Source organism: Apostichopus japonicus, chromosome 22, assembly GCF_037975245.1.
Source record: "Apostichopus japonicus isolate 1M-3 chromosome 22, ASM3797524v1, whole genome shotgun sequence".
NCBI lineage: Eukaryota > Metazoa > Echinodermata > Holothuroidea > Aspidochirotida > Stichopodidae > Apostichopus > Apostichopus japonicus.
The window spans coordinates 9021117-9048914 of record NC_092582.1 but is presented as its reverse complement, the minus strand read 5'-3'; the positions used below and the strand labels follow the sequence as shown (position 1 = coordinate 9048914).

At 36.2% G+C, this 27798-nt stretch overlaps 2 protein-coding genes across 2 annotated transcripts; both read right to left on the bottom strand.

Moving 5' to 3' along the window:
- Positions 1 to 12075: 12075 nt before the first annotated feature.
- Positions 12076 to 19321, bottom strand: LOC139964224 (hyalin-like). The gene is made up of 6 exons (XM_071965667.1): positions 19179 to 19321; positions 17955 to 18185; positions 16787 to 17029; positions 15158 to 15415; positions 13481 to 13741; positions 12076 to 12994 (listed from the first exon to the last, which is right to left on the bottom strand). The coding sequence occupies exons 2-6, from the start codon at positions 18013 to 18015 to the stop codon at positions 12480 to 12482; spliced, it is 1338 nt and encodes a 445-aa protein (XP_071821768.1). The 5' UTR covers positions 18016 to 18185; positions 19179 to 19321; the 3' UTR covers positions 12076 to 12479.
- A 540-nt stretch (positions 19322 to 19861) lies between these two features.
- Positions 19862 to 24581, bottom strand: LOC139964080 (hyalin-like). The gene is made up of 4 exons (XM_071965431.1): positions 24388 to 24581; positions 23416 to 23688; positions 21182 to 21433; positions 19862 to 20016 (listed from the first exon to the last, which is right to left on the bottom strand). Exons 1-4 carry the CDS (start codon positions 24554 to 24556, stop codon positions 19862 to 19864), a joined length of 849 nt encoding a protein of 282 aa, XP_071821532.1. The 5' UTR covers positions 24557 to 24581.
- Positions 24582 to 27798: the final 3217 nt, after the last annotated feature.

The window sequence follows — 27798 nt, the reverse complement described above, 5'->3', positions numbered from 1 at the left end:
ATGTGGTAACTATGATGGTATCATGACATTTTTTTGTAGAATACAAATTCAAGGTTTACTATAAGAGTTGAGTGCTGCAAGGGAGCACGTCACATGACCTTCATGGTTGTTACGTTTTTCTCGCGTCTACTAATAATATTCCGTTCAGATTGATATACACGCTGATTGTTTAAGAATTCTGATCCTCAGAAGGCTGCTAAATAATGTTTTAATCCGAACACTGACTCCTAGAAGGGTAATGTTTTGTTTGTGTTAATATCCCCATTAAAAGTTTATTACTTTGGGGTTTTCAGCGTTTCGCTGAGCTTCCGACAAATTAGCAGACATTTATGTCACATTAAAAGTGTTACTATTTTCTTACCTAGTAATTAATCCTTACTTTACTATTGAAAAACTTAATTTGAGTTGAAGCTTGTGGAATCAAAACTGAGATTTTCATATAGAAGCAGACGGTTGTAGGGTTAACAATATGTCGACATTCGTGTTTAACTGTAACATGTTTATAATATTTATGAAGCAAGGTAATATCCTACGATTCCTATGATTCATGAATGCTACTAAACGTATCACAGATCATCGATTTTATAATTCCTACATACAGCTCTCTCCTTTGCCGTAAGCTTTGGTATGTTTTTTCTTTATATAAATAAGCATAGTTAGATCATAGAGTTCAGTAACAACCCAAAAGAAGGTGTACTTTACTGACTACAGATAAAATTTTTTTTGCGATATAATAGAACTAAAGTGTTTATCTATATCGATAATTGCGGCATACCTTTTCGATCAGTTTTAACAATTTCAATGAAGCACTTAACAACAATTATCTGGGAAAGAGTTTTGCGCTACGGCTGGTAAGTGCTAATGAACGCTATTGATTGGTTATGGATAGTTAGACTTCTCCATGGATGTTAGTTCGTAATTAAAGGTTTTGCAGTTTTAAATGCGAAACGTCATTTATTAATCTTTTTTTAATATATTCTCAAGGAAAATTCTACAGTTCGGATCCTGCGACATTTAGGTGCAGTCAGTTCTCGAGGAAGATTCTACAGTTTGGATCCTGTGGTATTTAAGTGCATACAATTCTCGAAGAAGATTATACAGTACGGATCCTGCAGTATTTCAGTGCAGTCAGTTCTCGTGGAAGATTCTACAGTTCGGATCCTGCGGTATTTAAGTGCAGTCAGTTCTCGAGGAAGATTCTACAATTCGAATCCTGTGGTATTTAAGTGCATACAATTCTCGAGGAAGATTATGCAGTACGGATCCTGCATTTTTAAAGTACAGTCATTTCTCGGGGAAGATTCTACAGTTTGGATCCTGCCGTATTAAATTGCATACAATTCTCGAGGAAGATTCCACAGTACGGATCCTGCAGCATTTAAGTGCAGTCAGTTCTCGAGGAAGATTCTACAGTTTGGATCCTGCGGTATGTTAATGCAGTCAGTTCCCGATGAACATTCTACATTTCGGATCCTGCTTTGTTTCGCTGCATCGGTTTGTATTTTATTACTTTCAATCTACCTTTGCGAACATGTTATTACGTTCTGATGATGAATTCATTGTCGAGAAGAAGCTAAGTTATTTAATATTCCCATTTTACCGACAAGAAATGATGTGCAGTTAGGAGAAAACTCGAAACATTTGGGGCAAACTGAAACAGTTACATCCCAATAGAAGACTTTTGGAGTTTTTTCACCGCTGAAACGTAACGAACTATACACAGAGTGTACGCCTTCATATGACTGAATTTAGACTGACACCATTTATTTAACGGATTATGAAAATTTCATCGACAATACAATGGTAGCTTCAAATTCTGTATATAATACTTCGTTGGCGACTGAGCCGGAGCAATCGGGAATTCTAAGCAACACCTTTGTCTTGTATATTTACGGCTTACTAGGAATTCTAACCATTGCTGCTAATACAAATATCATTTATATTTTCCTATGGAGGAAACGTGTCCGACAAGTCATTGTAAATGTTTATTTATTCTATCTGGCAATCTCTGATCTCATGGTTGGTTACCTCATATTGCTTGCAGCATTCGTTTGGGGAATATTGGACTTTCCAGAGCTACCACGTTCAATATGTTATATGTGGTTCATTTTAAAGTTGTATCCCATTTTGTTATCTGCCTTGGTAGTAGTGTTACTTAGTTACGATAGATATCGCCTTGTGGTCGATCCTCTTAAATATCATCGTACGCAAACTGTGCACAGAGTACATAAGATTAACCTAGTGTCATTTGGCCTTTGCTTCATTTATTGCGTTCTTACTCAAGTCTTGGATATTTTACTTCTTGTACCTTCAGACTCGAGATCAAATGAAGGGAATTTCCAAGATTGCGATAGTAGTGTTACTGGTCATCCTATTTATATCTTTATCCTCACTTCCATCAATGTTTTTTCACCTTCCTTAATCCTAGTTCTAGTTAATATTGCTTTTTTCTGGGGGTTATTTGAGAAGATGGATTTTATGTCAAAGATTCAACGATCGGAGATGGCCGGATCATACAAATGTGACTGTCAGCAGTATGATAAGGATCTGACTGAAGATAAAGAACATCGAATAATAGAGAGCGTCCATCAAAGTGATGTCCAGGATAAGTCTGGGTGTGCCCAAGTAGAAACAGTCTTGGAATTGCCATTGCATTTTCAAGGCAAACATTTGGAAAGAAAAGTTGAACAAATTAGATTAGAAATGATACCAAGGAACAAATCATTGATGACGGACACGAAACACCAAACCGTTTACCGCGAATCTGAAAATACTAAAACAAGCGAAATCTGCCATGCTCAACAAACTGACAGTAACGGTAACGGCAATAGTGATACAAATGAGAAAGGTATAGTCATGCCTTCATCTAGTTCTCGTTATTTGTCGGAACAGCGTTGTGAAGAGATGGCTAAATTGCGCAAGATAGCGATTAAGTTGGCCACATATGTTTCCGTCTTTATTATATGTTGGACGCCTTTGGAAGTGATTTCATGCCTGTCATTACTTGGTGTGTCAGCCCCGGGTCAGTTGTACAATGCAGCAGCAATAATATTGTCCTTGAATTCACTAATCAACCCGTTAATGTACCAAGTCTTTCAAGAAAGGCACAAAAGGGCATGACCTCTTCTTCGAATCTTCACGAAAGACTGTAGTGTGAGGGAATAATGCGTTGGACACACGTTTACTACTTCCAATGATATATAGAAACCGTTTATTACAGCTTTGTAGAAGAAGAAAATCAAGACGATGTTTTATTTTCGTGATTGTATTAACTGTGACCTCAAAAATGGAGCTGTTATCAATATTGATGCCTGAAAATCCATCATGATACAGCAATAGATATAACAATTTCATAACAGAAAACCCTAATCATGCTGTTGTTCTGAGTAATTGTGCATAGTGCACTTACAGAAACATACTGCCATTGTTATTGTCCATGATTCTGTTCTTAAACACACACAGAGTGCACGTAGAATGCTAAGCCTCACATACATGCACATTAGCACGCATCTATGTATACCATGTGTAAGTGATGTATAAACTGTAACTATTCACGAGGAATCACTGCAATGGGCAGTATTGCGAAACGACTGTGTCAAATGAGTGATATATGTATTCAAGGGAAATTCATTGAAAAAGCCCTTCTCGTGGCAAACAAACGTAAGAGGAAAGAAAGAAAAGAGAATAATGTCAAGCAAATTTACCGCTCTTTCAGTCTTCTACATTTTTAGTCCCGTTTGTGACGTGTTTCCGGTGCTGTAAGGATCAAATCAAGTCTGGATCCCATCCAACTAGAAACTTTGGATTACGTGCCATTTCAAATAGCTAAGTTAATTGGGTATTGCAACGTTGAGAAGAGGGATATTGTGTTACACTGGTAGTAATTGAACACAAAAGTTTATCACAAGTCTACAAGGAGGAAAAGTTGATGTTTAGCTTGGGTGGATGTGGGGATTTGGTTCCTAATGGGCTCATCACAATATGAATTATTCACACAATAAATATGACAATGAATAATTTATGTGACCCTATATCTATACTGTAAGATGTTCATCTGAAAGTTCATGATGTTATATTCATTCGGCAATTCAGTCAACTTCTAGACAGTATATTGAAGCGGCAAAAATGGCAACAGAGTTCTTGGTATAAGGAGACATCGTAATAAATTAAACAATCTCCTTAAGTGTTGTAATATGTTATAGTCAGTTGGTAAGACTTCATCTTGAATATGATATTTGGGGTTGGAATAATTGAGAAAAGAAAGTTCTGGTTAGAGTTGACAAACTTGGTATAGTTCAAATTCATGCACTTTAATTCATGTTTGCACAACCACCAATGGTTTTGATAACTGCTTAAAGGCATTGAAGACTCGCCCCAAACCGCGTGCGGCCATCTGTAAAAGTTAACTTTCTGTTGCTTGCAAGTGACGTTTTGTTCGTGTCGCTACAAAATGCAGACAGTAATGAAACGTGATACCATGTTATCTTTAGCTGGACCTGCGATGTCCATCGCTGTATCGTTTATACACTGTGATGTGGGTATTGACCGCAACTGTATGTACTGACTGTACACTAGTGTCTAATTACCGACGGTAGCAAGCTGTGTGTGTATTTTCTGGGATCGATGGTGGTGTCTAACACTTCTGTTACACCTCATTCGAAACTAGGTCAGATTACCGGTATTAGAGTTCCTTTTGCGCGAGTCTTCACACCCTTTAATGTTCGCTACGTGATAAAAAAAAATCAGCTTGCCAAATACTTGAAACAATTTAGAGGTCATTGCAACAGGTTGGAAAAAAAATGCAATGGTAGTAGGGAAATTCTTATTGTTCATAACAACATCTGTTCTAAAAATGTTGTTAAAGATTAGCAAGATTTGAATCAGTCAGTTTTGCTATCAAAATATGTCCATGGAAATCAATGTGTTTTATATTATTTTAGGAATTGCAAGTTAGGAATTGCAAATTATTATTTTTCACGTGGTTCTTGATTGGAATTGTTTCTCCCTATATGTTTATCGCTATAAAACTCTATTGAACAAATCGTCATAATAACTGCTAATAAAACCGTTTATTGCTATGAAAAACAGGAAACACTTAACGAAAGTATCGTTGAAAGGGCCGTGAAGTTCCACTCTGCAAGTAATAAGTGGTAATGGAATCTGCTGATTTATTAATTTTCTGCTTAGATGTAATGCGTAAATATCAAACCAGATTTATTTCTGGTTTTTCATCTAAAATAGTTAAATGATAAATGCGAATTTTTGTTTTATTAACCTTGTGATACATCGATGTAAATTATTTCGGTTTACACGTTTCAATATTATCCTAAACTTTAGGGATATTTCTCTTTGTTGCACTTAGGCCTCCTGAAAGCACGCAAGCATTTTTCAGTGTGAAGAATTTATGGATTCGGTTGATAACGTGAAATTTGCTAATAGGAATCAATTCACGCTGTTCAGTCACTTTATCCTTGCGAATTGTATTATAACGTTCATCCAGAATGATGAATTTAGAGTCGAAGAGACGCTACACCATTGTATGTTTCAGTTAAACACGATAGGAAAGGATACAAGGTTACAAGCAAAGGCAAACCAGAGAACATTATGGTGTTAACAGAGTCAAATATTACCTAATGTTGACTGTCTCAATTGAACCTTCTTAGCTTCTTGCAACAAGTAGTGTATGTGTCTCATTTTAAAGAGTAACCATTTATTCATTGGATAGCAACATGAATTTATCTCTTAATTATATGGATTTCAACGAAAGTAACATGCTTACGTATAGTTTCATCTCTCATTCTTCAGTGGAGACTAAGCTAGAACCACCAAACACTATTTCCTTGTATATATTTGGCTTACTGGGAATTCTAGTCATTGCTGCTAATACTAATGTCATTTACATTTTCCTACGGAGGAAACGTGTCCGACAAGTCATTGTAAATGTTTATTTATTCTATCTGGCAATCTCTGATCTCATGGTTGGTTGCCTCATATTGCTTGCAACATTCGTTTGGGGAATATTGGACTTTCCAGAGCTACCACGTTCAATATGTCATATGTGGTTCATTTTAAAGTTGTATCCCATTTTGTTATCTGCATTGGTAGTATTGTTACTTAGTTACGATAGATATCGCCTTGTGGTCGATCCTCTTAAATATCATCGTACGCAAACTGTGCACAGAGTACATAAAATTAACATAGTGTCATTCGGTCTTTGCTTCGTTTACTGTGTTCTTTACAGAGTCTTGGATTTTTCGTTACTTATTCCTCAGTTACAACCAGGATTAAACGATGGGAATTTCCTAGATTGTGCCAACGACGTTACTTTAAATCCTATCTCCTTTTTCATCTTTTCGACGGTCAATTTCTGTTTGCCTTCCTTAACTTTACTTGTTGTTAATGTTGCTTTTTCATGGAAATTATTTAAGAGAATGCAATTTATTTTACACAAGAAACACTCTGAGCTTACTGGATCACACCCATCTCCTGGCATGTCCGAAATTCAGTTGCAAACCTCGGAGAGTAATGCTGATGAAAGTAGAATAATTGTATCATTCAGGAACAAATCATTTATGGCAGACACAGAACGCCAAACTATTAACTGCGAATCTAGAAATGTTACAACCAACGAAGCCTACAATACTACAAAAACTGAACGTCGTATCCAAGGTGAAGGTGGTACCGATGACAAAGGAATATGTGAACCGTTTTCTAGTTCTCGTTATTTGTCGAAACAACGTTCCGAAGACATGGCTAAGCTTCGCAGAATAGCGATTAAGTTGACAGCCTATGTTTCCGTCTTTATTATATGTTGGACACCGTTTGAAGTGTTTTCATGTCTACGTATATGTGGTGTGTCAGTCTCAGGTCAGCTTTTCAATGCCGTGGCACTTATATTGTCATTGAATTCCCTAATCAACCCGTTAATGTACCAAGTCTTTCAAGGAAGATACAGAAAGACGTATCTATTCCCACGAATCTTCAAGAGACACTACATGAAGAAAAACTCCCCGAAGAGTTAGAGATGCTCCAACTTCAAAACAAAAATGAAGCCGATAGAAGTCTTAAAAAAGTAGGTCTAGTGCTGGTTTATTCCCGAAAGATTTAAATAACTTTCTTATTTGGTTTCAAGAGTAAAAAAATGCAAGGCAGTGGTATTCAAAGTTGGGATCGCGACCGTTCTTAGGGTTCTCAAACAGTTTTGGAGAGTCGCTGAAAATTTGGAAGAAACAATGGAATTATCTTCGAAAAAGCTTACTTCAAAAGTTGCAAAATATAAAACACCATTATGCAGTTCCCTTTATCAAATAACAATTTGTCTAAGGATGTAGCGTACCTCCTGCTCGTGTTCCTCACTCCACAACATTTACCGCTTGAGGATGATAAACGTGAAAATTTGGTTCACCAACTAAACATTTATTGAATTACAGGGCTGTTATGAAAGGTTTAGCTGTTCAAGTAGATTGTACCCAAATAAATCATATTTTAAAATAGGAACGTGATCTTGAAATCAGGATTTTCAACGAACAATGTGGAATAGTTTCCTTTCAATATATGTTTACTTGTCCGCCATTGTAATATTCCGTCATGTACTCCTAAGAACGTTGTATTACCTTGCTTAATATTAAGTTGGGTTCATTTTGATTTTTTCCAAGTTATGTGGCAGATTATAATTTATGTCAAAGATCTAACAATCCCAGCTGACCAGTCTATACAAGGGTAACAGTCAGCATTATGAAAATGCTCTTACCGTAGAAACTGGATAACGAAGAACCATAAAAGTGATGTCCACGATGTGTCTGGAGGTAGTCAAGCAGAGTCCGAATTGCAATTGTCAATACATTTTCGAGACTAAATGGAGTTTTGGGAGTCATTGTGACAGCAACGACCACACCGTTTAGGACAGACACATTACGCGAAACTATTTACTGCGAATATGAAAACGTTTTAGCAAACGAAAACTAAAGTACCACACCAACTGGCCATCATATCCAAAACAAATAGTGATACCTTTACAAAGGGAACAGGTACATCGTCATCTAGTTCTCGTTATTCGTCGAAAACAACAATCCGAAGATATGGCTAAACTGCGCTGGATCGCTATTAAGTTGACTGCCTGTGTTCCCGTCTAAGTTATATATGTCGGACGCCTTATGAATGATTTCAAGTCTGCCAATATTGCAATGGTATTGTCATTGAATGCACTAACCAACCCGTTAATGTACGAAGTCTTTCAAGGATGTCACAGAAGAATGTTTCCTATTCCTCGAATATTCAAGAAAGGCAATAGGAGGGAATAGCTCATTCAATTATTATCGGTTCTGTATATACTTTTCCTGAATATTGAAACATATTGCGATATGTATCAAAATCACGTAATACATGCTAAATGGTATATGTTCTATTAATTTATTTATTCATTCATGTATTTACTTACAATTTATGTACTTTGTATTATGCTACTTTCTTAACTTCAGTGATTTATGTATTTACCGTATCTATTAATTACAATATTAATTCGTTCGTTCTTTCTTTCTTTCATTTCTTTATATACGTTTGCAAATTAACTGCATATATTAGAGAGACAGTTCCTTTTATTACGTCATGACGAACTTCGAAGATAGGTTTGCTCTTTGTCAAATCACAGTATAATACGTCTCAGCTCTAGAGTGTATGTACTGATGGATCCTTGTTGAATCTTCACTATAACTAAGCTATATATAACATAATGTACCAGGAATGTGACTTAATTACACATGTTTTGTAATGCTTGGCAAAACATATGGTCAATATAACATAATAAGTAGTGAGTTAGTGAGTTAAATGGCAACTCCGTGGATCAATCTATAAATGCACTATAATTCAGAACTTCGGCTAATTCTGTAAGTCATTATGAGAAGCAACCTGTGATTCGACAAAGTTTCGTCTTTGTTTTGTTAGTTCAGTATAGGTTTGCGAAAGCTTTCGGAGAAAATAGAAGGTGCTATTTCATTTTGTTGAAATATAAATTTCACTGTGGTCGAAGATTGGGTTTAAGCAAAAAGTGACTTAATAACCAGAAGATATTTTCGCTCTCTATAGTTGGAACGAAAGGTAACGAGTTTTATCCTCTGGGAAGCAGAACAATTCACTCCTTAAATCATTTATTATCTTGGACATTTTCAAAGAGCTAATTTGCATTGTTTTGAATGCAACGTGTGTTAAATAGTTTAGGACCCTTAGTAGCTATGATGGATGGTTACTGACCGGCGAAGAAATGATGTAGTCAGAACAAGTTTAACTTTTATATTACAATAGTGCTTCAAAGGCATAACACAATTATTTCTTGATGATATATTCCGAAGCGATGAAAAGGAGAAAAAACAAATTACTTGCTTGAAACAGGTGCCAGGAATAAATGGATCTTTAATAGATTCTGCTTTACTTTTGATTCTATGTACTCATGTTACGTAACCATGTTGTTCACTGCCTGTAATGATTGAAAAAACAAAGCAACATTCGCTTTGTAATTAGTACTAATATGTATGTGTCTTAGCGACAACTTCTTCTTTAAATCAAATCAATCACTTATGCATTGGTAACCTTAAAGTTAAAGGCATTGAAGACTCGCCCCAAACCGCGTGCCGCCCTCTGAAAAGTTAACTTTCCGTTGCTTGCAAGTGAATTTTTTTCTCGTCGCTAGAAAAATGCAAACAGTAATGAAACGTGATAACTTTTAATATTTTATCTGGATCTGAGATATCCATCGCTGCTATGGACACTGTGTTGTGGGTATTAACCGTAGCTGAATGTATGAACTGTACTCTAAACTTTTTTTTTGTATGGTTTGCTATCTTTTAGGTATTTATTTCGGTACAGCGCTTTGAGATTTCATTGGAAAGCGCTTTATAAAAAGCACATATTATTATACTATTGTTAGTGTCTAATTACCGAGGTAGCAAGCTGTATGTGAACTTTCTGGGATTGATGGTGGTGTCTAACACTTCTGTGACACCTCATTTGAAACTAGGTCAGATTACCGGCATCAGACGTTACTTTGTGCGCGAGTCTTCACTCCCTTTAAGTCAAGGAGAAATGCCATCATCTTGTATGATTGAATCAATTTAAATGACTCAGCGAGTCACTGCTCCCTTTAAGACGAACTTTTGTAAAGTGGACCAAATGTAAGTGCAAACCATGGGAATGATTTCGCACAAGAGAAATAACCGAGCGTTTCATATTTGATACGACCAAGAGAACCCCACAAAACAAGTACAAAACAACAAAGAAAAAAGAAAAGATGTCCAAACCATTAGTGCTAATGTACATGATCTATTTTGGAATAACAACAATATGACATACATGAACTTTACGCGGCCTGTGATGTAAATTATTATTAGTCGAGCTCGGGCATAGCAATCAGAGCTGAGGGCTCATTAATATAGTCGTTAAAAACCAGTTGTGAATTAATCAGTCCATTTTATTCCGCCATTTATGAACAGAGGCTCAGATACAATCCATGAAACCTTGAAACGTTCTATAATGGCGGCGATGGTGATGATCAGTTTTAATATTTAATTTTAACTTGCTAAGTGCAGGACAAATAAAAATACTTTGCAGATCAATTGATTAACAAGCAGGGGAAAAGACATAAACTTCTAATGACTTGGAAGATTTTATCATCGTGTGTCAATTTGAGTCGCAGGCTTCATTAAAGAAAAAGGGAAGAATAGAAGTTGATTTTTTAAAGAAGATCTATAACAAATAAATGATAGCGATTAAAGTTGATTTACATTTTGGAGGTTTAATCGTATTGATATTAGAGACCGTTAGGTGAAAATATTAAAAAGGCAGTTTATATATATATTATATTATATTATGTATATATATATATATATGTATATTAATATATATATATACATATATATATAAATAAATAAATATATATATATATAAATATATATATATATATATATATACATACAAAAATAGTAGTGGTCCAAACTGATAATATAAAAGATAAACAAGCGAATATTTTTAACAACGATATACTGCTATATTTCGGAGTGGTCACCACTCCATCGTCAGGCAAAAGTACAAGATCAATTAAATACAAGGGCTAATATACATCCAAGGACGACAATAGTGATAAGCATGAGTGATTTTTAAACTAGGAATGATTAGAACAACCAGCAAATATTTTAGTGAATATTTTTAACTTAGGGATGAATAGAACAACCAGCAATAAAAAGTAACTAGGGATTAGAATAGCTCCAACCCGTAGCTCGCTACATTTCTATAATAGGTCAGCATTTAAGTCGTTTATTAGGAGACTCTCTTTAATCTTCCTCCTGAACCACTGGGGTTCATTACCAATAGTGGCACAATGGTCAACAAAAGTAGGCAGATGATGTTTATGCGCAGTACAATGAAGGTTAATAGCGCCTTTCTGACCACCAAAGGAGCTCATCAGATGTTCGTTGAACCTATCCTTAAGCCGGCCATTGGTTTCTCCGACATAAAAGGAATCACAGTCTGGACAGTTAATCCTATAAACAACATTGTTGGCATAATCTAACTTATAAGCATCCTTGAAATTGAACAGAGCAGAGATTTTCTTTTGCAGAAAAATTATTTTGATATGTATATTGTCAAAACACACAACCCCTTAATTTAACTACCTAAAGTCTTAGCGAGTTTATCACTGCTGGGGCCACAATATGGTAATTTAACATAAACAGTATTTACTTGGGTCTCCCCATGATCTAATTTAATTACAGGACCCATGCCCAGTTGTTTTCTTAATTTATAAGTATAGTTTTCCACTTCCTGTAACAACTTCCTAGGGTAACCATTTAAATTCAAAATACGTCTAATAAATTGCAATTCATGAACGAACAAGGAATCCGACGAACACAATCTACGTGCACGTTCATGTAAAGCCTTAATAACCGCAATTTTATACTTTTGGGACACCAGGATTTCCAATTAATGAACAACCCTGTATATATATATATATACATATATATATATACATACATATATATATATTTATTTATATATACATATATATATAAATATATATATATATATATATATAAATATATATATATATATATAAATATATATATATAATTGAAATTAGTAAGTTGGAAAATCCAAAACAGTAAGAAAACTTCCAGCCGCCAAGGGTTTTCGAATCCGGGCCTCCCGCTTTATATGCAGACACCCTAACCACTAGGCTATGGACGCTGATTGTATGTCCAGAGGTTCTAAACCGGTAAGGAAGGTCGTAATTCCACTGTAGGCGTTTGTCACCTGTATCGAACAATACTAGTTCAGTTTTTGGTGACATATTTTGCCTTACTCTAGAGATCTAACATGATGCTAACCAACTCGAAATCATATGCGATTCTAAAGCCGGATCTAGAAAGAGATAGTTTGAACAGACTAGGTGACTGTGAAAGATATGACCTTTGCGGCATAGCTAGATTTGCCTACTACGGCACTTCTTCCAGAGTTTCGTCTTGGATAGGGATACGTTGCAAGGAACTATCAACATCACCGAGTGTCGCGCTCCCATCTGCCTCAGTTTCACTTGAGTCTTGTTCTTCCTGAATTCGATCGGTATCTGGAGAGCTTTGGTCAATTTTCCTTCTACGACAACAGTGGATAGTCGATCCAATCAGATACATGCACAGTAGTAGGATGATCAAACCACCTACGAAAGTGAATATAATGGAGGGTATGGGGGAACAATCATCCATGTGCACCTCTACGGCAAACCTGCAAACGGCCAAGTTGAATGCTTCATCCATAGCGGTATATGAAACCACTCCCCTGCCTTGGGGGAACCGAGTTCGACCAGGAACAGCTCCACTGTCTTCGCGAACTGTAATCTCTTTCATGGAATTATCAGTGGCCATCGGAATCTGCCAGTTTGCTATCACAGACCCACGACACGATCTTACACGAACAAAGTCAGGACAGGGATGAATAACAGGCACATGCATATCTGTGAAATGATATATAAATACTAAATAAAAATAGAAATATTAAAGCATCGTTGATATTTAAACGACTGTGTATAACGAATTACTATATATGAAGGCAAAGTAAAATCTAGGAAAAGCTACAACAATGAACATATGCCACCCCTTCCCCCCCCCCCCCACACACACTCTCTATCTCTGCTAGGACGTCGTAAGAACTTTGAGGATGTTATGTGAATATTGGTTAGAAACCAGTGATGTCGTTATTGCATGCCTATAAACTACCATTCTCGAATAATGTGACGTGTTGTTTTGCTCTATAGATCATTGGTTGCTTCATTCTAACCCGATATCATATAATGATGACATTGTGGGATCTCCACGGAGATATATACTGAAAGAGAAATGAAACGACGGGGCAAAATGACGGATAGGACTATATATACGCATTTAGAAGGCAAAGATTTGGAAAATCTAAAGCGGTAAAGTAAGAAGGGGAAAATAATCACCTATAACTGCAATAGTAAAAGAACATTCTGCGGTCGATCCTGATTGTACATTCACTGCAGTGTACCTGACAGTAGTCTCGCCAATCTGTATCGGATCCCCAGGATGGTGTGTTTGGATAACTTGAAATTGCGATATGTTATTACTACTGCTCACTTTCGGTTCTTGCCAAAAAACATTAACCAAGTTATTGTGTTCAGGGACAGAGATTCTCTGCAATTTGGGACAATCCGTGAATGTCGCTGTATCGTCGATCATCTGATCTGAAATAAAATGAATTTTAAGATATTATTGGGGATTCGGGGTGAGGTGGGACTGGGGAAAGAGGACCTTTCCATTTCATTTTTTTTTATATTTTCTTTTTATTTAAAGACAGTTTATGATATGGTATTACCCAAAAATCATTTCAATTCTCATATACACTCAGTCTTACCCGAATGCTAATGATATATATTGCATCTTATTTTGGATCAGTAATTGGTAAACAAAATTATGCGGACTCCTAAACTTGATGTTGAGTGTGTCCTCTGAAGCTAGGATGGCGAAAGAGGCACATAAATAGAAGGATACGAAACTTTGATTTCAGGGAGCACAAACTACTAGTTGTCACAAATCTGCTATGCTTTCCGTAGCACAAATCCCAGTATTTGAATTGTTTTTCGACGGAAAGGCATTTTTATAATATTTTTTTTCTCACAAGACTGAAGTACTGCACGTCCAACTGCACCCCCCCCCCCCCTTAATCCACCTCCAATGATCTCCAAGTCCCTAACCTGAGAACAAATATTACATCTGCACTAGACTTATAGGAGAACGATAGTTTGGTGACAAAATATATGCGCTTGTGATGTTCGTGCAGTACATGGATGTTAGCTTTACATTGAATTACTTCTGTTAAATGTATCTGAGATTATTTTTGTTTTTTTGCCCAGATTTGGTATAGACCTTCCTCTGGGACTTCAGCCAAAGATAGATGTAGGGACCCAAATGGTGTTAAAAGGATCCGAGCTAGGAGAGTTCAGGCGTGTGGTCAATATACACATCCAAATTGTAAACATCTTAAGATCCATAACTATAGCAAAAGTTATATTTAAAGGTAACAACAATTTCATTTATTAAGTGATTTCGGTGAACATTCTTGTAATGTGTGAATTGTTTCTAAAGTCACCGTCTTTGTTTCTATTGCACATTACCCTCCCCCGCCCGCCCCCTCCTTCATTTTTTAAATTCTAATTTTTGGGTCCTAATACATCGCGAGCCCTCTCTGACCAGCTGGTAAATCCAGCCCTGCTTCTGTCGCAGTATGTGGGATCATTGAATAAAGCTCCATGCACCTTCATTTAATATGCACTGTTATACAACACAATTATATTCCGGCCATTTGATTGGTCAATTGCTCGTCGATTGCATGCAAAATCCGCTCTATTGCACTCTAAGAAATAGAACCATGTGTTATACTTTTTTGATAGCACTTTTTTCAATGGTAAGAGAGCAGAGAAACCTGTCTGTTCAAAACAATCTGTTGCATGAGTGCTATTACATCCAATTATATCCAAATTTGAAGGTGTTGTATAAAACAAATAATGAATGGTTATGAGGGCAATAGTGCAAATCTTTCAACTCATGAAATATTTGCACTATTGCACTCATAACCATTCATTATTTGTATAATAACTCACCTGTTTCGTTCACTGTAACTGTGAAGTTACATTCAGCTCGGTTACCATTGTCATCCATTATTACATAACTCACTTCCTCTTCTCCCACGAGAAAGAAGTCCCCAGGTGAATGAGATGGGCTGATCGTAATATTTGACATGTCGTAGATAACAAGGTCCCGCCACGAAACGATGCGGCCGTCCACACCGGCTGGTACCAGCGCTTGTATGCCATTAACCGGACAGTTGAATATTCTTGGCGGGGTAGTGTCATTGTCGGCTAAAAGAAAGATAGTTACTTCACATTCAGATATTGATATCAATGTAGTAAGCTACGAATATTTCTACTTAGACGTTAGTAGGTGTAAATATCGAATACATATAGATAAATAGTTGTTAAAATATGTGTATATGAACATGCGCGTATGTCATTCTGTCCTTGCGTTTTGCTCTCTCAATGCTGTTAAAATACGATAGATCGCTTCATAAATTCATTCATTCAATCATGCATTCATGCATTCATTCATTCATTCTTTCATGCATTCATCCATTCATTCATTCATTTATTTATTTATTTATTCATTCATTCATTTATACATTCATTTATTCATTTAATGTTTACACAGGGTAACACATGCATCGCTTTTATAAATAGTGACCCTGTAAAAACAGTTGCCCCGTAAAAGGCCTTCATATTCTCACGTGATCAACGTTTCCTGGTAAATGTAACGATGGCATAAAAGAGGTTTATTCAGAACAAATTTGCAGTCTTAGGGGAATCGGGCCTGCTTTCCAGAAGCCTGAAATTCCAAAATATTGAAATTTGACTAGTATATAGTTTCAAATTAGACATTTCCGCCATAATATTCAATCGAAAGACTGCAATGTATACTAATCCATAGTCTTTTTCCCTATGCATACTATGTGACCAGAGCAGCGGTGTTGTGGCGAGCCAGAGTATTTTATATGAACGCACTTCTTAGTTATTCTTTGGCTATTCACCGTTTTTTGTTTGTTGCTATATGACGATGGATATGGACGAATTTGTGAGCCAGAACTAGTGGGTATGGAATCTCTTGTCTGACCCACTTAACGAGGATGAAAAACATAAGAAAATTTTACTAAAAGTAGTAGCAATGAAACTGTTATTTTGCATTCTTGAGCATAAAGAGTCGTCGGCCATTTCGACACCCTGGGGAAATGGTGGTATATCTAGACTAGTCTAACATTTGGTATTTTGAGATAAGATATTAGAATTCTGCTAGAAATTTTTAGATTTCAAGAAATGTAGAAACAGTAAGTAATGAATAATATTATTTCTTCCAAATCGTGCAGAGAGCAGACAGGGACTTCTTTCTCTCTCCTTCTCCTCCACTCATCAGTTTCTACTTCACCACCCATTTCCACTCAATTCTCCAGCGAATACCCTTACATCTATTTCGTGTTGTTCATTGTCCAGTTAATTGGTGTGCCTGCATATTTTAGCAAGTGTCTCAAAAGCGGACCTCAACCCCAACCCCCACCACCCCCACTTTCCCTTTCCACTTTCACCTCATCACCCATCTATGCAACCACCAATCAATTCGGAATACAATGTTTTGTCTATTCTTCTTTTTACTCATTATTATCAAGCCTTAACGGAAGCACCTACCATTCAGCGTAATGGTGAAGGAGCAGATTGCCTGATTACAAGCTTCGTCGGTATACGTGTAAGTCACTCGTGTAATACCCTGTCCAAATAGATCTCCAGGAACATGTGTGGAAGTGTTTAAAAGGGGTCCTTCCTGGTAATCTCTGACTACTGGTTCCGCCCATTCAATGGATTTAGTGGTCTCACCTTCAAGTACATCCTCAATGTTTTCTGGACAAAACGTGATGTTGGGCGGCGTTGTATCTGTAAACACAGAAAATTATCAACATTGAAACATCGTTTCTATCTATTTCATTATTAAAATTCGATTTGATAATTTTCATCATGTTTTCAATGATATTAAATTCACCGTAGCCACGAAGTTTTATTTTAATTTCATTCAAATGACTAAGAATGAATTCCATTTTTTTTTTGCTAAGTATTTAGAAAGTGCTTGATAGCCATGGAAATTATTGGTAGGTAAAGCGTGGGTAAGACGCCCCTCTTTAACAGTTACACAAAGCCAGTTCATACGCACTCACACATCAGTAGAATCACCGTGGTCGAGTGGTGCGGATTTCGGTCTGTGATACAAAGTCAGGGCGATTTTTTCCCCAAACAGGTTTGCAAAAGATGTGTAAATAGTCGCTCATGAATCGTCGGAAAAGTTACGTCAGCACAAAACTAACCATCACTTAAAGTTGACCAAAATCCATTTGTTGCAACGAAGATATACTCGTCGTATATGTACGGTGTTAATTCAATGGTTTCCTCTACATATGATTTAGCCGAATGGAGTTACATATAATTCAACAGAAGGCTGCGTAAATCAAGAATTGATTATTCGCGTACCATTTTCCAAATTTAAGATAGGATAGTTCAGACTATAACTAGAGTCCTAATCTAGTCGCGCAATTCACAATTGTACCAATCCAAGCTATTGTTGCTGCCATGTTTTGCATATATTCATTCAAGACTCGTGAACTATATATATATATATATATATATATATATATATATATATATATATATATATATATATATATATGTGTGTATATATATATATATAATATATATATATATATATATGTATATATATATATATATATATATATATATATATATATGTATATATATATATATATATATATATATATATATATATATATATATATATTTATATACCCACCTATGATAATGATACTAGCGACACACTTCAGACATCCTGCCCTGTAGGTGACTTTGGTCATTCCAACAGGGAAGCCTTCCTCGGTGTCATCATCCGTGTTAGTAATCGGTGCGGCGGTGATATCACCAGAGTCTTGAAATAAAGCAGTAGGTGCTTCGAATGACGTAAGAACTGTTCTGTTATCAGTTGCAACTTCGATTATTGCTCGAACAGGACAACCAGTCAACCTGCCTTATAAGAGAAACCACAGAGAATTGGTAGAATGTTGTATACTTTTTTTGTTCCCATTTTTTTAATAGCTTACCGTATCCATCACAAGTTCCATTTAAAAGATACAAAAGATTTCTATAGATTCATGAAAAAGAGTCGCTCATATTGTTATGTATTGACGCAACTGAAAGAAATTTATTTATGCAGCTGACGTACCATCATTGAAATGCAACACCATAAGGGTCTCGCACCACAATTAATTGTTCCAATTGACTTACACACTAAACTCGTCACTTTCAAGTAGTACCAAAACATATATAAACTTTTATGACTGGTATATCCTACCCACCACATGATAGCTGATGTATTGGCCTATCATGACACTTGCAAACTTCCATACCATGACTGTTTAGATTTTGAGTTAGAAGAGGAGTAAGTTTAGCATATACTGAACCGCCACCCTTCCATCTGCTCGCTCGGAGTAATATCAACATTTAAACAAAGATTTTCTAAATGGTTTATATTACCTTCGATCCTCCCTTTTTACACACCATCTGTACTTTAAATTCTGCTCTATAAAGGCAGAACAAATAAAGCTGGTAACTGATAATATGCTTAAACAAGCATTACATTAGGTACTGATACCTCTTTTCTCCTACAATGGTTAACCTTTCGAGTGGATGTACACTTCTCTAATTGTGGTGTGGTACCTTAACGTGATACTGATTACATGCAGTAGATATGTAACGCGAAATGGGACATAAATTCAGCAATGACTAATTTGTGTTATTCTGTTGCATGACACCCTATTGTCACATACTTTGACGTTGTCACATAAGGGTTAAGTTTATTTTGGCTTCTATTCGGTACTGAATCTTTCTCATCAAGACCGTTGTTTGGGAGACACTACACCGTAAGTCATTGGGCCTATTTATACTCACTGATGGTGTGATATAACGAATTCATTGACAATGATAAGCGGTTAATCCCCAAAACTGATTGTGTGCAATATACCTTGCAGACACACGTCACAGTTATCTCCAGATAATCCGGGCCCACAGTAACAACGATATCCGTTGTCCGAAGCATCCAGTTCGCATGTAATCCCGTCTTTACAGGGTGAACTGCGGCAAGGATCCTGCTCATCTGGAGCTATATTTGTGAGAAGGACAACAAATATTTATTAAATTTAAGTTAAATACATCGCGCCTAATAAAACAAAATATTAAATGTTTGGTAGGGGCAAGAGTTGACATCCTATTTGATTTAAAATAGAATAAAAATAAAATAAAACTGTTAGCAAACTGCTTATCCACTGGAGAGCCCGTGTAAGAGAATGTATAAGAATCAGGCCAACTTACTCTTACACATTGATTTAAAATAGCATATATAAACCTGACTTGAACAAGTATAGGCTAACTATTATGACATTTTACTCATGTGGTATATAGGCTTACTATTATCATTGCTTAGTATTGCTTGTTGTATTGTTTTACATACAAATACATGTATATCATGAAACGTTTTACTGGTAACAAACTTACCCTCGACTACAGTTATTGTAAATATGGGACAGAATGCAGAATTATCACTAGGGTCTGTGAAAACATATCCAATAGCCGTTTCTCCAAACTCAAAGAAACTTCCTGGGGTAGGGGTAACTGACGTCACATTTCCACTGTTACACATTTCCACTGTTATCTGTGACCCACAAAGTGGGTCACATTTCCACTGTTATCTGTGACGTCTGGGGGTCGCCAGGTGACATTCTTTCCACCTTCACTGGACAATGCTATCACTGTAATATCTCTGTCCGGGCAGTTGGTAATGTTCGGCGGTACAGTATCTAATTCTGTATGTATAAGCAAATCAACCACTGATATAAACATGTAGGCTTTATTACGTTATTGACCCGTTCAGAACATTGAAGAATCAGTTTAGATGGACTTTAAACTTGATAGTACCCAGAGTATTCCCACTAATATGCCATAGGGTATCACACACATTTTCAGCAGTAGTATTAGGGGGTGGGGGAGGGGGTTAGTGGTAACGAGTCAGTGTATTCATATAAACGCATTATTTAAACGTTTTGTTTATATAATGCTGCTCAATTTCAACATGTCATTATTACACACCCAATCCGTTGATATAGAACCTTCCCATCTCTCCCTAGCATCGCTCTTCATCCACCCCACCCACCCCCCCCCCCCCCCCCACCCCCATCTTTCATATCAACATCACACGGAATCCCATTGTTAGATTTCAAGATTTTACGCGTGGAAACTTTTACAAGATTTTTCACTGGACGGAAATACACATTTGTTACCCTCCTATATAAGGATATGATTATCCTCAAAATTGTTTCAAATCAAAGCCACAAAGAATCAATATCTTACAGAATGGTGTATACCTATTGAAGTCAATGCACTTACATCAAACTCTATACTAAAGTACTTTTGCAAATCGACGGATGATTTGCAACTACACTTTTCCATCGTGGCCCATTACGGTTACATTTCAGTGTAAATTACAAGTGTTATTGCAAATGAATTGTCAGTAGTTATCATTACTATGACTGTGTGGGGACTTTTCTTCCTATATTTTACAAAAACAACATATATTAGAGCAAACAGATATTTTGATATATTAGATGGGAAATTCAAAATCACGCTTGGTTTAACTTAATATAGTAGGGCTATAATTTGGTGAATTTCCAGCAACAGTTATTAGTGCTTTATAAATTGTCAATAACTCTACTTTACATTGTTATCTTGTAAAACAGTCGAGAATTGCCGCTCCCACATACCCCCGTTCACTGGTTAGAGCTTTGTATTTTCATAATGGCTTCATTTACGCATGACAAACTGAGAATTTCACAATGCATTATATATAGATTTTACTGACTGTACCGTTACAGTACTGTGTCTTTACACTACTATGGGCTGTTTTTACCATGGACCTGCTTTACCCTGTCGGGGTATAATACCTCCGTGTACTGAAAGACCAAAATTTCGCACCGTTTGATATTACTGCCACAGAGAATGTGCAGGAATTGGTCAATCCGCTCGGGTCCTGGTACGTATATGTGACGTTAGTAACGCCTACTGGGAACGCCGTATTCGGTGAATGGGAAGAACCAACTAAGTAAACTACGCCTGAGTTATCTGTGGCTGTTGGTTCACTCCAAGAAACGAAGTCAAATGGTTGATTGAATGGAACATTGATGTTTACATCGGGAGGGCAATCTACATCTGGTTCTTCCGTGTCCTCTACAAAAAGAAAAAGAAAAAAAAAAGCTATATATAATATGAAAGACATCATCCTAACTCGAATATATAGATAATTCGATTCATGAATATAAATGCGAAAGCTTGGTGTCTTTATACCAGAAATTTGGTTGCATCCCCCATGTTACAAGTGACAATATATTTAAGCTACATATATTCCTCATGGTCGGCATTATAATGGGATTTGTGTAAGCCAAAGAGGTGCTAACGTAAGCAAATAATTATTTATATACGCTGTTAAGACAGTCCCAACAAGTCTGAAAATGCCATATCGGGCAACAACAACAGCAAAATGGAAAAAATTCCTGGCCCCAGACCTATCCACGATCATTGGCGCAGATCAGTATTGGATAATGGTGGGGACGCGTGTCTGTTCTCTGATATATCTAAGCGAAGCGCGACAATGGGTTCACGTGTAGCGTACGCATTTTTATTTGGGAAAAAATACCTCCCAGATCGCCGGAAATAACACTTCCCAGACCCAATGATGCTCCCAAACCTCCTTAAGTTTTAGATCTCATGGCTTAGAAATTTAGTTTGGGGAAATACATGGGTGTCTGCAGAAAAAAAATCAGGGGACAAAATAATCAAAGTAGACTTTTGTATACGATGGGTCTGGGGTCCTCTCCCAGAAAATAATTATAGATTGCCGCAAATGCGATTTCCAAATTTGCGAGTGCACTGTCCAAGACATTGAAACTTGAGGTCGATGCAGTTCTTCTACACTGTCAAAATTGTGATTCCGCCTTCAATTCGCAATTGGAATCTTGCGTATGCGAGGTATCGACAACTCCTCTAAAACAAGACTTTCAGCTATTTCTTCTGCCTCTTCAAATATTTGGTGGAAGATAGCTTCTGATCGTAACGACTGGAGTTCTCTTTTCAAGGAGCCCACCACAATAAGCACCCCTGGCACAGTTTGATTTTTTTCCTGTCGTGATTTATTGAAGGACTCCATCATTCGAAGGATAGGTTATGCTCCTTTCAAGCCCAATAGAGTGTTGGCATTCATTAGATTATTGTATAACCCACTATTCATATCTAGGCATATTATCTATTTTAATGTATTTCGGCTTCATACGATTTCGTTTTCCAAATTGTTATCTCCTCAAATTATCTCCCGAAATTGACCAAAACTTCAACTGAAAGTGGAAACACCGCAGGACGTGAAGCTAGCTCAAATTGCCAACACACAGTGTTGTTTTGTTCGCACGCAGTACGTTTTGCTGACCACAATCTGCCAGTCTCGTGTATAGATTATGTTTCATATATTTGAATGTGTTAATACTTCATCGGAGAAGTCACGCCTAACAGAGTCAATAGTAATAATTCTCGTCTTTTATAGCATGCCTTTTGCACAATGCTGAATCAAACTGCGCCAAAGTTCAATACAGGGGAATTTGAAATGGTTAAGACAAATTGGTGGAGACACGGTATATCATGTCCCCATGTCCACCACTGAAAAAGTCCCGTTGTCCCCACCAGGATCTGCGCCCATGTCCACGATACCCTGATATCAGTCGTAAATACCCCAGTGCCTGGTGTCTGCGAACACTTTGTGGTCCCCTAAAAGTCCGTGGTTGAGAAAAGTTTGAGGACTAAGTTAAGTTAGAACGGGTTACCAATACTAACACTTGGCTGTTCTAGGAAGGTGATATAATCCTAACAACATATACTTATGATTATCACGTTATCATATTGAGATTCATCACAATGATGGGAGTAGGAAAATCGACGAAAAGTTTGAAGAAAACCATGAATAAAAATTGTCATGCAGTTGCATCCTAATAATCATACGTGCTTATATGACATTCTGTCCTAGATAGTACACTGCAATATGGTACCTGTATGCTTCAAGTTCACTGAAGTCCCCCACCCCCCCCCCAAAAAAAAGAAAGTAGTTCAATTTCATATGTTGTTTTGAATAGATAAATACGCCATGTGATATGTACTGATATACTTACCGAGAACATTGAAAAGTATAGGAAACTCACAAACAATCACGTTAGCGTCTGAAGATTGAAACAAATAGCGGATCACATGTGTCTCCGCTGCAGAAAAGTAGGTTCCTGGACCTTCCTTTGGCCGAATCACGAATATTCCATCAGATCCTAGACTTTCATTTCGTTGCACAGCCGTCGGTTCAGTCCAGTTGACATTTGCTCCTAACTGACCCATTAAAATCGGCCAGGATACATTTTCTGGGCAGTCGACAATTATTGGCCTAAGACTAAGACCTGCGTACGAGTAAAATACATATAATTAAAATTAGTATGTGTATAACAAACCCAACGATGAACCGAACATTAAGTCGGTTACGCAAATTTTCAACTATATATTCTATAATAATATTCAAAAGAATTGGTCAAGAGAATATACTCCATCATTTGACTATAAACATATACTTTTAGTATAGTCACATTGTCACTGTTTCTAATACGTCATAAGACGTCACAGTTAAAATAAATAATATCAATTAAAGGTATTAATTCATTGGTCATTCTGCGTCCTTCCAAGAAAAATGAAAATCATATATTAGCCCTATGTGACACATTTGTGACTCGAGTCATAGTTTTTCGTAACTTAATTTACTTCAATTGACTCAATTCTAAGTTGACTCGTTTTAAAACTTGACTCAACTCTCTTTTGACTATAGATGTGACCAATACTTGGCATAAACTACCTGACTGTCCATATTACGGAACAGAATCTGAACCCTTTTGTATATTTCAACCATATACTTCTGCATTATTCGAAACAGCTTCAACTTAGGTCGTGGAGTAATAGTATTCAATCAAGGGATGGTCTCGGAGACTATTACATATATTATTATATATATTATTAGCCTATATATTATCATATTATTAGTGTTTATTATGAGGATGAGAATATATTGTTTTTCATCCCATTTGTCGCGTATGATTTGAATGTCTTACCTTGCTCCGTTGTTGTGAAAAGAAATTTTGTCGTTGTCAAATCGTCTGTTGGAAATACCGTTTGAGCAGAAGTGATCCGGGACTGTATAACAACTGATATTATTGCTAAGAGACCAATACAGTGATTCCGACAAATGCTCAATAAACCCACCTTCCCTTTTCCTTCCATATTTTATTCTGTTTACGTATATATATATATATATATATATATATATATATATATATATATATATATATATATATGTGTGTACATATATGTATGTATATATATTAAGTATATATATTAAGTGTAGTGCTATACTACTTGACGAGACTACCAAATAGAGATTTATGAAAACTGCAACATAGCAGCATATATACAAACTACTAACGAAATGTAACAAATACTGATTTATGTGTAGTTTCTTATCATTTACAAGACCGTACAGTCTACGCAACCTATTTTGAAAAGAAAAGAGGTATATTTTTCGAAAGCATAGATTTTATTTATAGTGAAGTTTGTAAAGCGAAATTGCAAAGCAACTACTATAAAAGAACTATCAGACCATAGGCATAAAGTTTACCTGTGCGTGACCTGTCTGTTCGGGGTAAATTCAAAGGGATTATCGCAGGCAACAAACGTATTGAAATATAACTAAAAGGATTTGAGAAAGGGAAAAGGGTGGGAACTTCCTAAATAGCTCACAATACGTTTTTGTTGGGGCATGAAAATCCTTTAGGATTGATGATGACGAAATACTCCAGTAATATTCGTGCTGAATGAATGTTTGTAGCACAAATCTGTCAAATTGCACAGTTAAGGTTATTTTTTTTTTTAGTCACCAAAGCTTGTTTACCACATCAAACCGCTTATGTTAGGAGCAGGGCCATACATAATAACATGTATGGTTTCGGTGGGGATGTGTTGTTTTGCATGCTTAAGTCACGTTACGCAATTTCTTATAATATCATTGCAATATATGTTTCTTACTTTTTAGTTGGTTCCACCTCCCCACTCCCAACACATTTTCGCTTTGCAGATACATACACATTCCTATTTATTTCTCTCTTTTCGTTCGGTTTATTTTTAACTTTCATTTCAGCATTAATTAATTCCCGTATATACACGTCTTTACCATAAATAATGCTTACTAAACTAGAACGGATTTTGCAGATGGACTTTTCTTCTACACATACCCCGCTTTTCCATATCACTGTACGACTTCTACATGGTTATATGAAGAATGGACCAATTTGAACAGGTAATATATAGGCATTTTATATATATATATACCCACACACTTTATCGAGTCAACATAAACCACACGACGTCGGAGGGTATTGAACTTATGCGATGGAAGCCGAACTTTGCCATTCCGTAAAAATATCTTTAAGAAATGACACCAGTAAACACAAGTCCATGAGTAATACTTGAGTGTCATAGTTGGTTAATACACTCTTTGAAGGATGTTCCACACCACGAGAGGCCTTAGCTTCTAAATTTCACCACCTTTGGGTAGCTAGGGGGTTAAGTGGGAGGAAATTATCCAACTGTCTATGACTTTGTCTTTAAAAAAGAAAAGAAAAAAAAAGAGAGGCAAACACATTCATTTTCATATTTCACAAAGTAAAGGAATGCTTTATTCATCCATCAGCCTCATAGGTTTTAGCATTCAAGATTTATTGCGCAAGAAAATGAAGAAGGAAATTTGTCCAAACAATGATATATAACTGTACATTAAGAAACGTTTATCATAAGGAATTATCAGGACCAGTAGCGTGTTAGGTAACATATACTAACCTGTCTGTGGTATTACCTTTGCTGAATTTCTCCCTAACCTTCATCTCCATTCCATTCTCCCCAGACACAATCAGCACAAGGTAATATAAGAAACAAAATTCTCAAATATCTTCGCTGGAAAACAGCACTTCAAACAACAGATCTTTTGACGTTAAATTTAAAGTTGCAAATCCGTTGGTTGCAAATGGAGTAATATTACACAGCTATGTATCACTGAATTATGGTCATTAAGCACTACCGTAGATAGAATTACAGCACACTTTATACTAACAAAACAACAGAAGAAATGATTCTTGCATTATTTCATCTACATATCGCTAGCTGCCCACTGAGTGAATAAATGCCCCCACCCCCACCCCATTCCGCCCATTCCCCCCCCCCCCCCCAAAAAACTCTAAGGACATTTTGCAAATAAAAAGGTAGAAGATATACTGAGAAATCTAGTACAGAGAAATAGTAAGAAGAATAAAGAAACCTGTTGTCCAAATAAAGTTCGTTTGTAGGTTATTAAAGCCTCTCTTTTACATCCAACCCTCAGTTCAGTAGCTAATAGGTGACCATTAACAGACTTTCTAGCCTATGTGGGGGCATTCAGAATGATAACACTTCAAGAAAACAAGAAGAATGTACTGAACAAAAAATAAAACCATTCCTCCGTACCCTACGCATGTATCCTCTATTCTATCTGTATAGTCAACTTGAAAGTTAGATTTTTTTTGGGGAGGGGGCAATTGGTCGGTTACATCGACCTGAACAGCGATCTTAAAAATGAAGAAAGAAAAATATTCTACTGATATACTACATATGGTAAAAATTTGTCGAAAACTAGACAGATCTTTGACATAAAATATGACGATATTTGTGGAAAATCTTTTTGTCTTTATGTTAACTCTATACCATGAGCTTTCATCACCAGCTTTCAGTTTTACAGTCCTCAAAGGCAATGCACCCCTAATTATTTAACCAATCAATTATAACATCTCTATTGAAAATCAATTTTGAGAATAGCAGACAATAATCAACTTATATGATTCCAAAAAGGTGTACATGTTTAAAGATGTTATATTAATCAGGCCTAAGTAGGCTGCTTTATGATGGAGAAAGTAATTGAGCCATCCATTTCACGGCAATTTATTCCAGTACGTGACAATCCTACATCTAATTCTCAATGTAAACACATAAATACTCCATTTTATCTAGATATACTCCAATCAGTGAATAGTTTTTGCTGCGAGAAAAAAAAAAAGGAGAAAAAAGAGAAAAGCTTCTGCATTGGTACAGACAAGACTACTAGAATCCATAATGATAGATTTCTACACAATTTAAATAGAGAAACAAAATAGCTTAATACGGTAACTTTTTATTTACAATGGCATGAAATAAAGATAGAATAAAAGCAAGGTAAATATTGGTAAAATTTCGAATGCACAGGGAGGTGATTACTCAAGGTGAATAGTTCCAAGGTCATTCATCATCACATCAATTTGGTTTAATTTATTGTATATTTGTACATATTTATATAATTTTTTTTTAGAAAAACTAAATATTTTGACATTGATCTCAGACACAAATTCTCATATAGAAAATCAACCAAAATCTTGAGGAATTTTTAGCTTTATCAGCTAACAAAG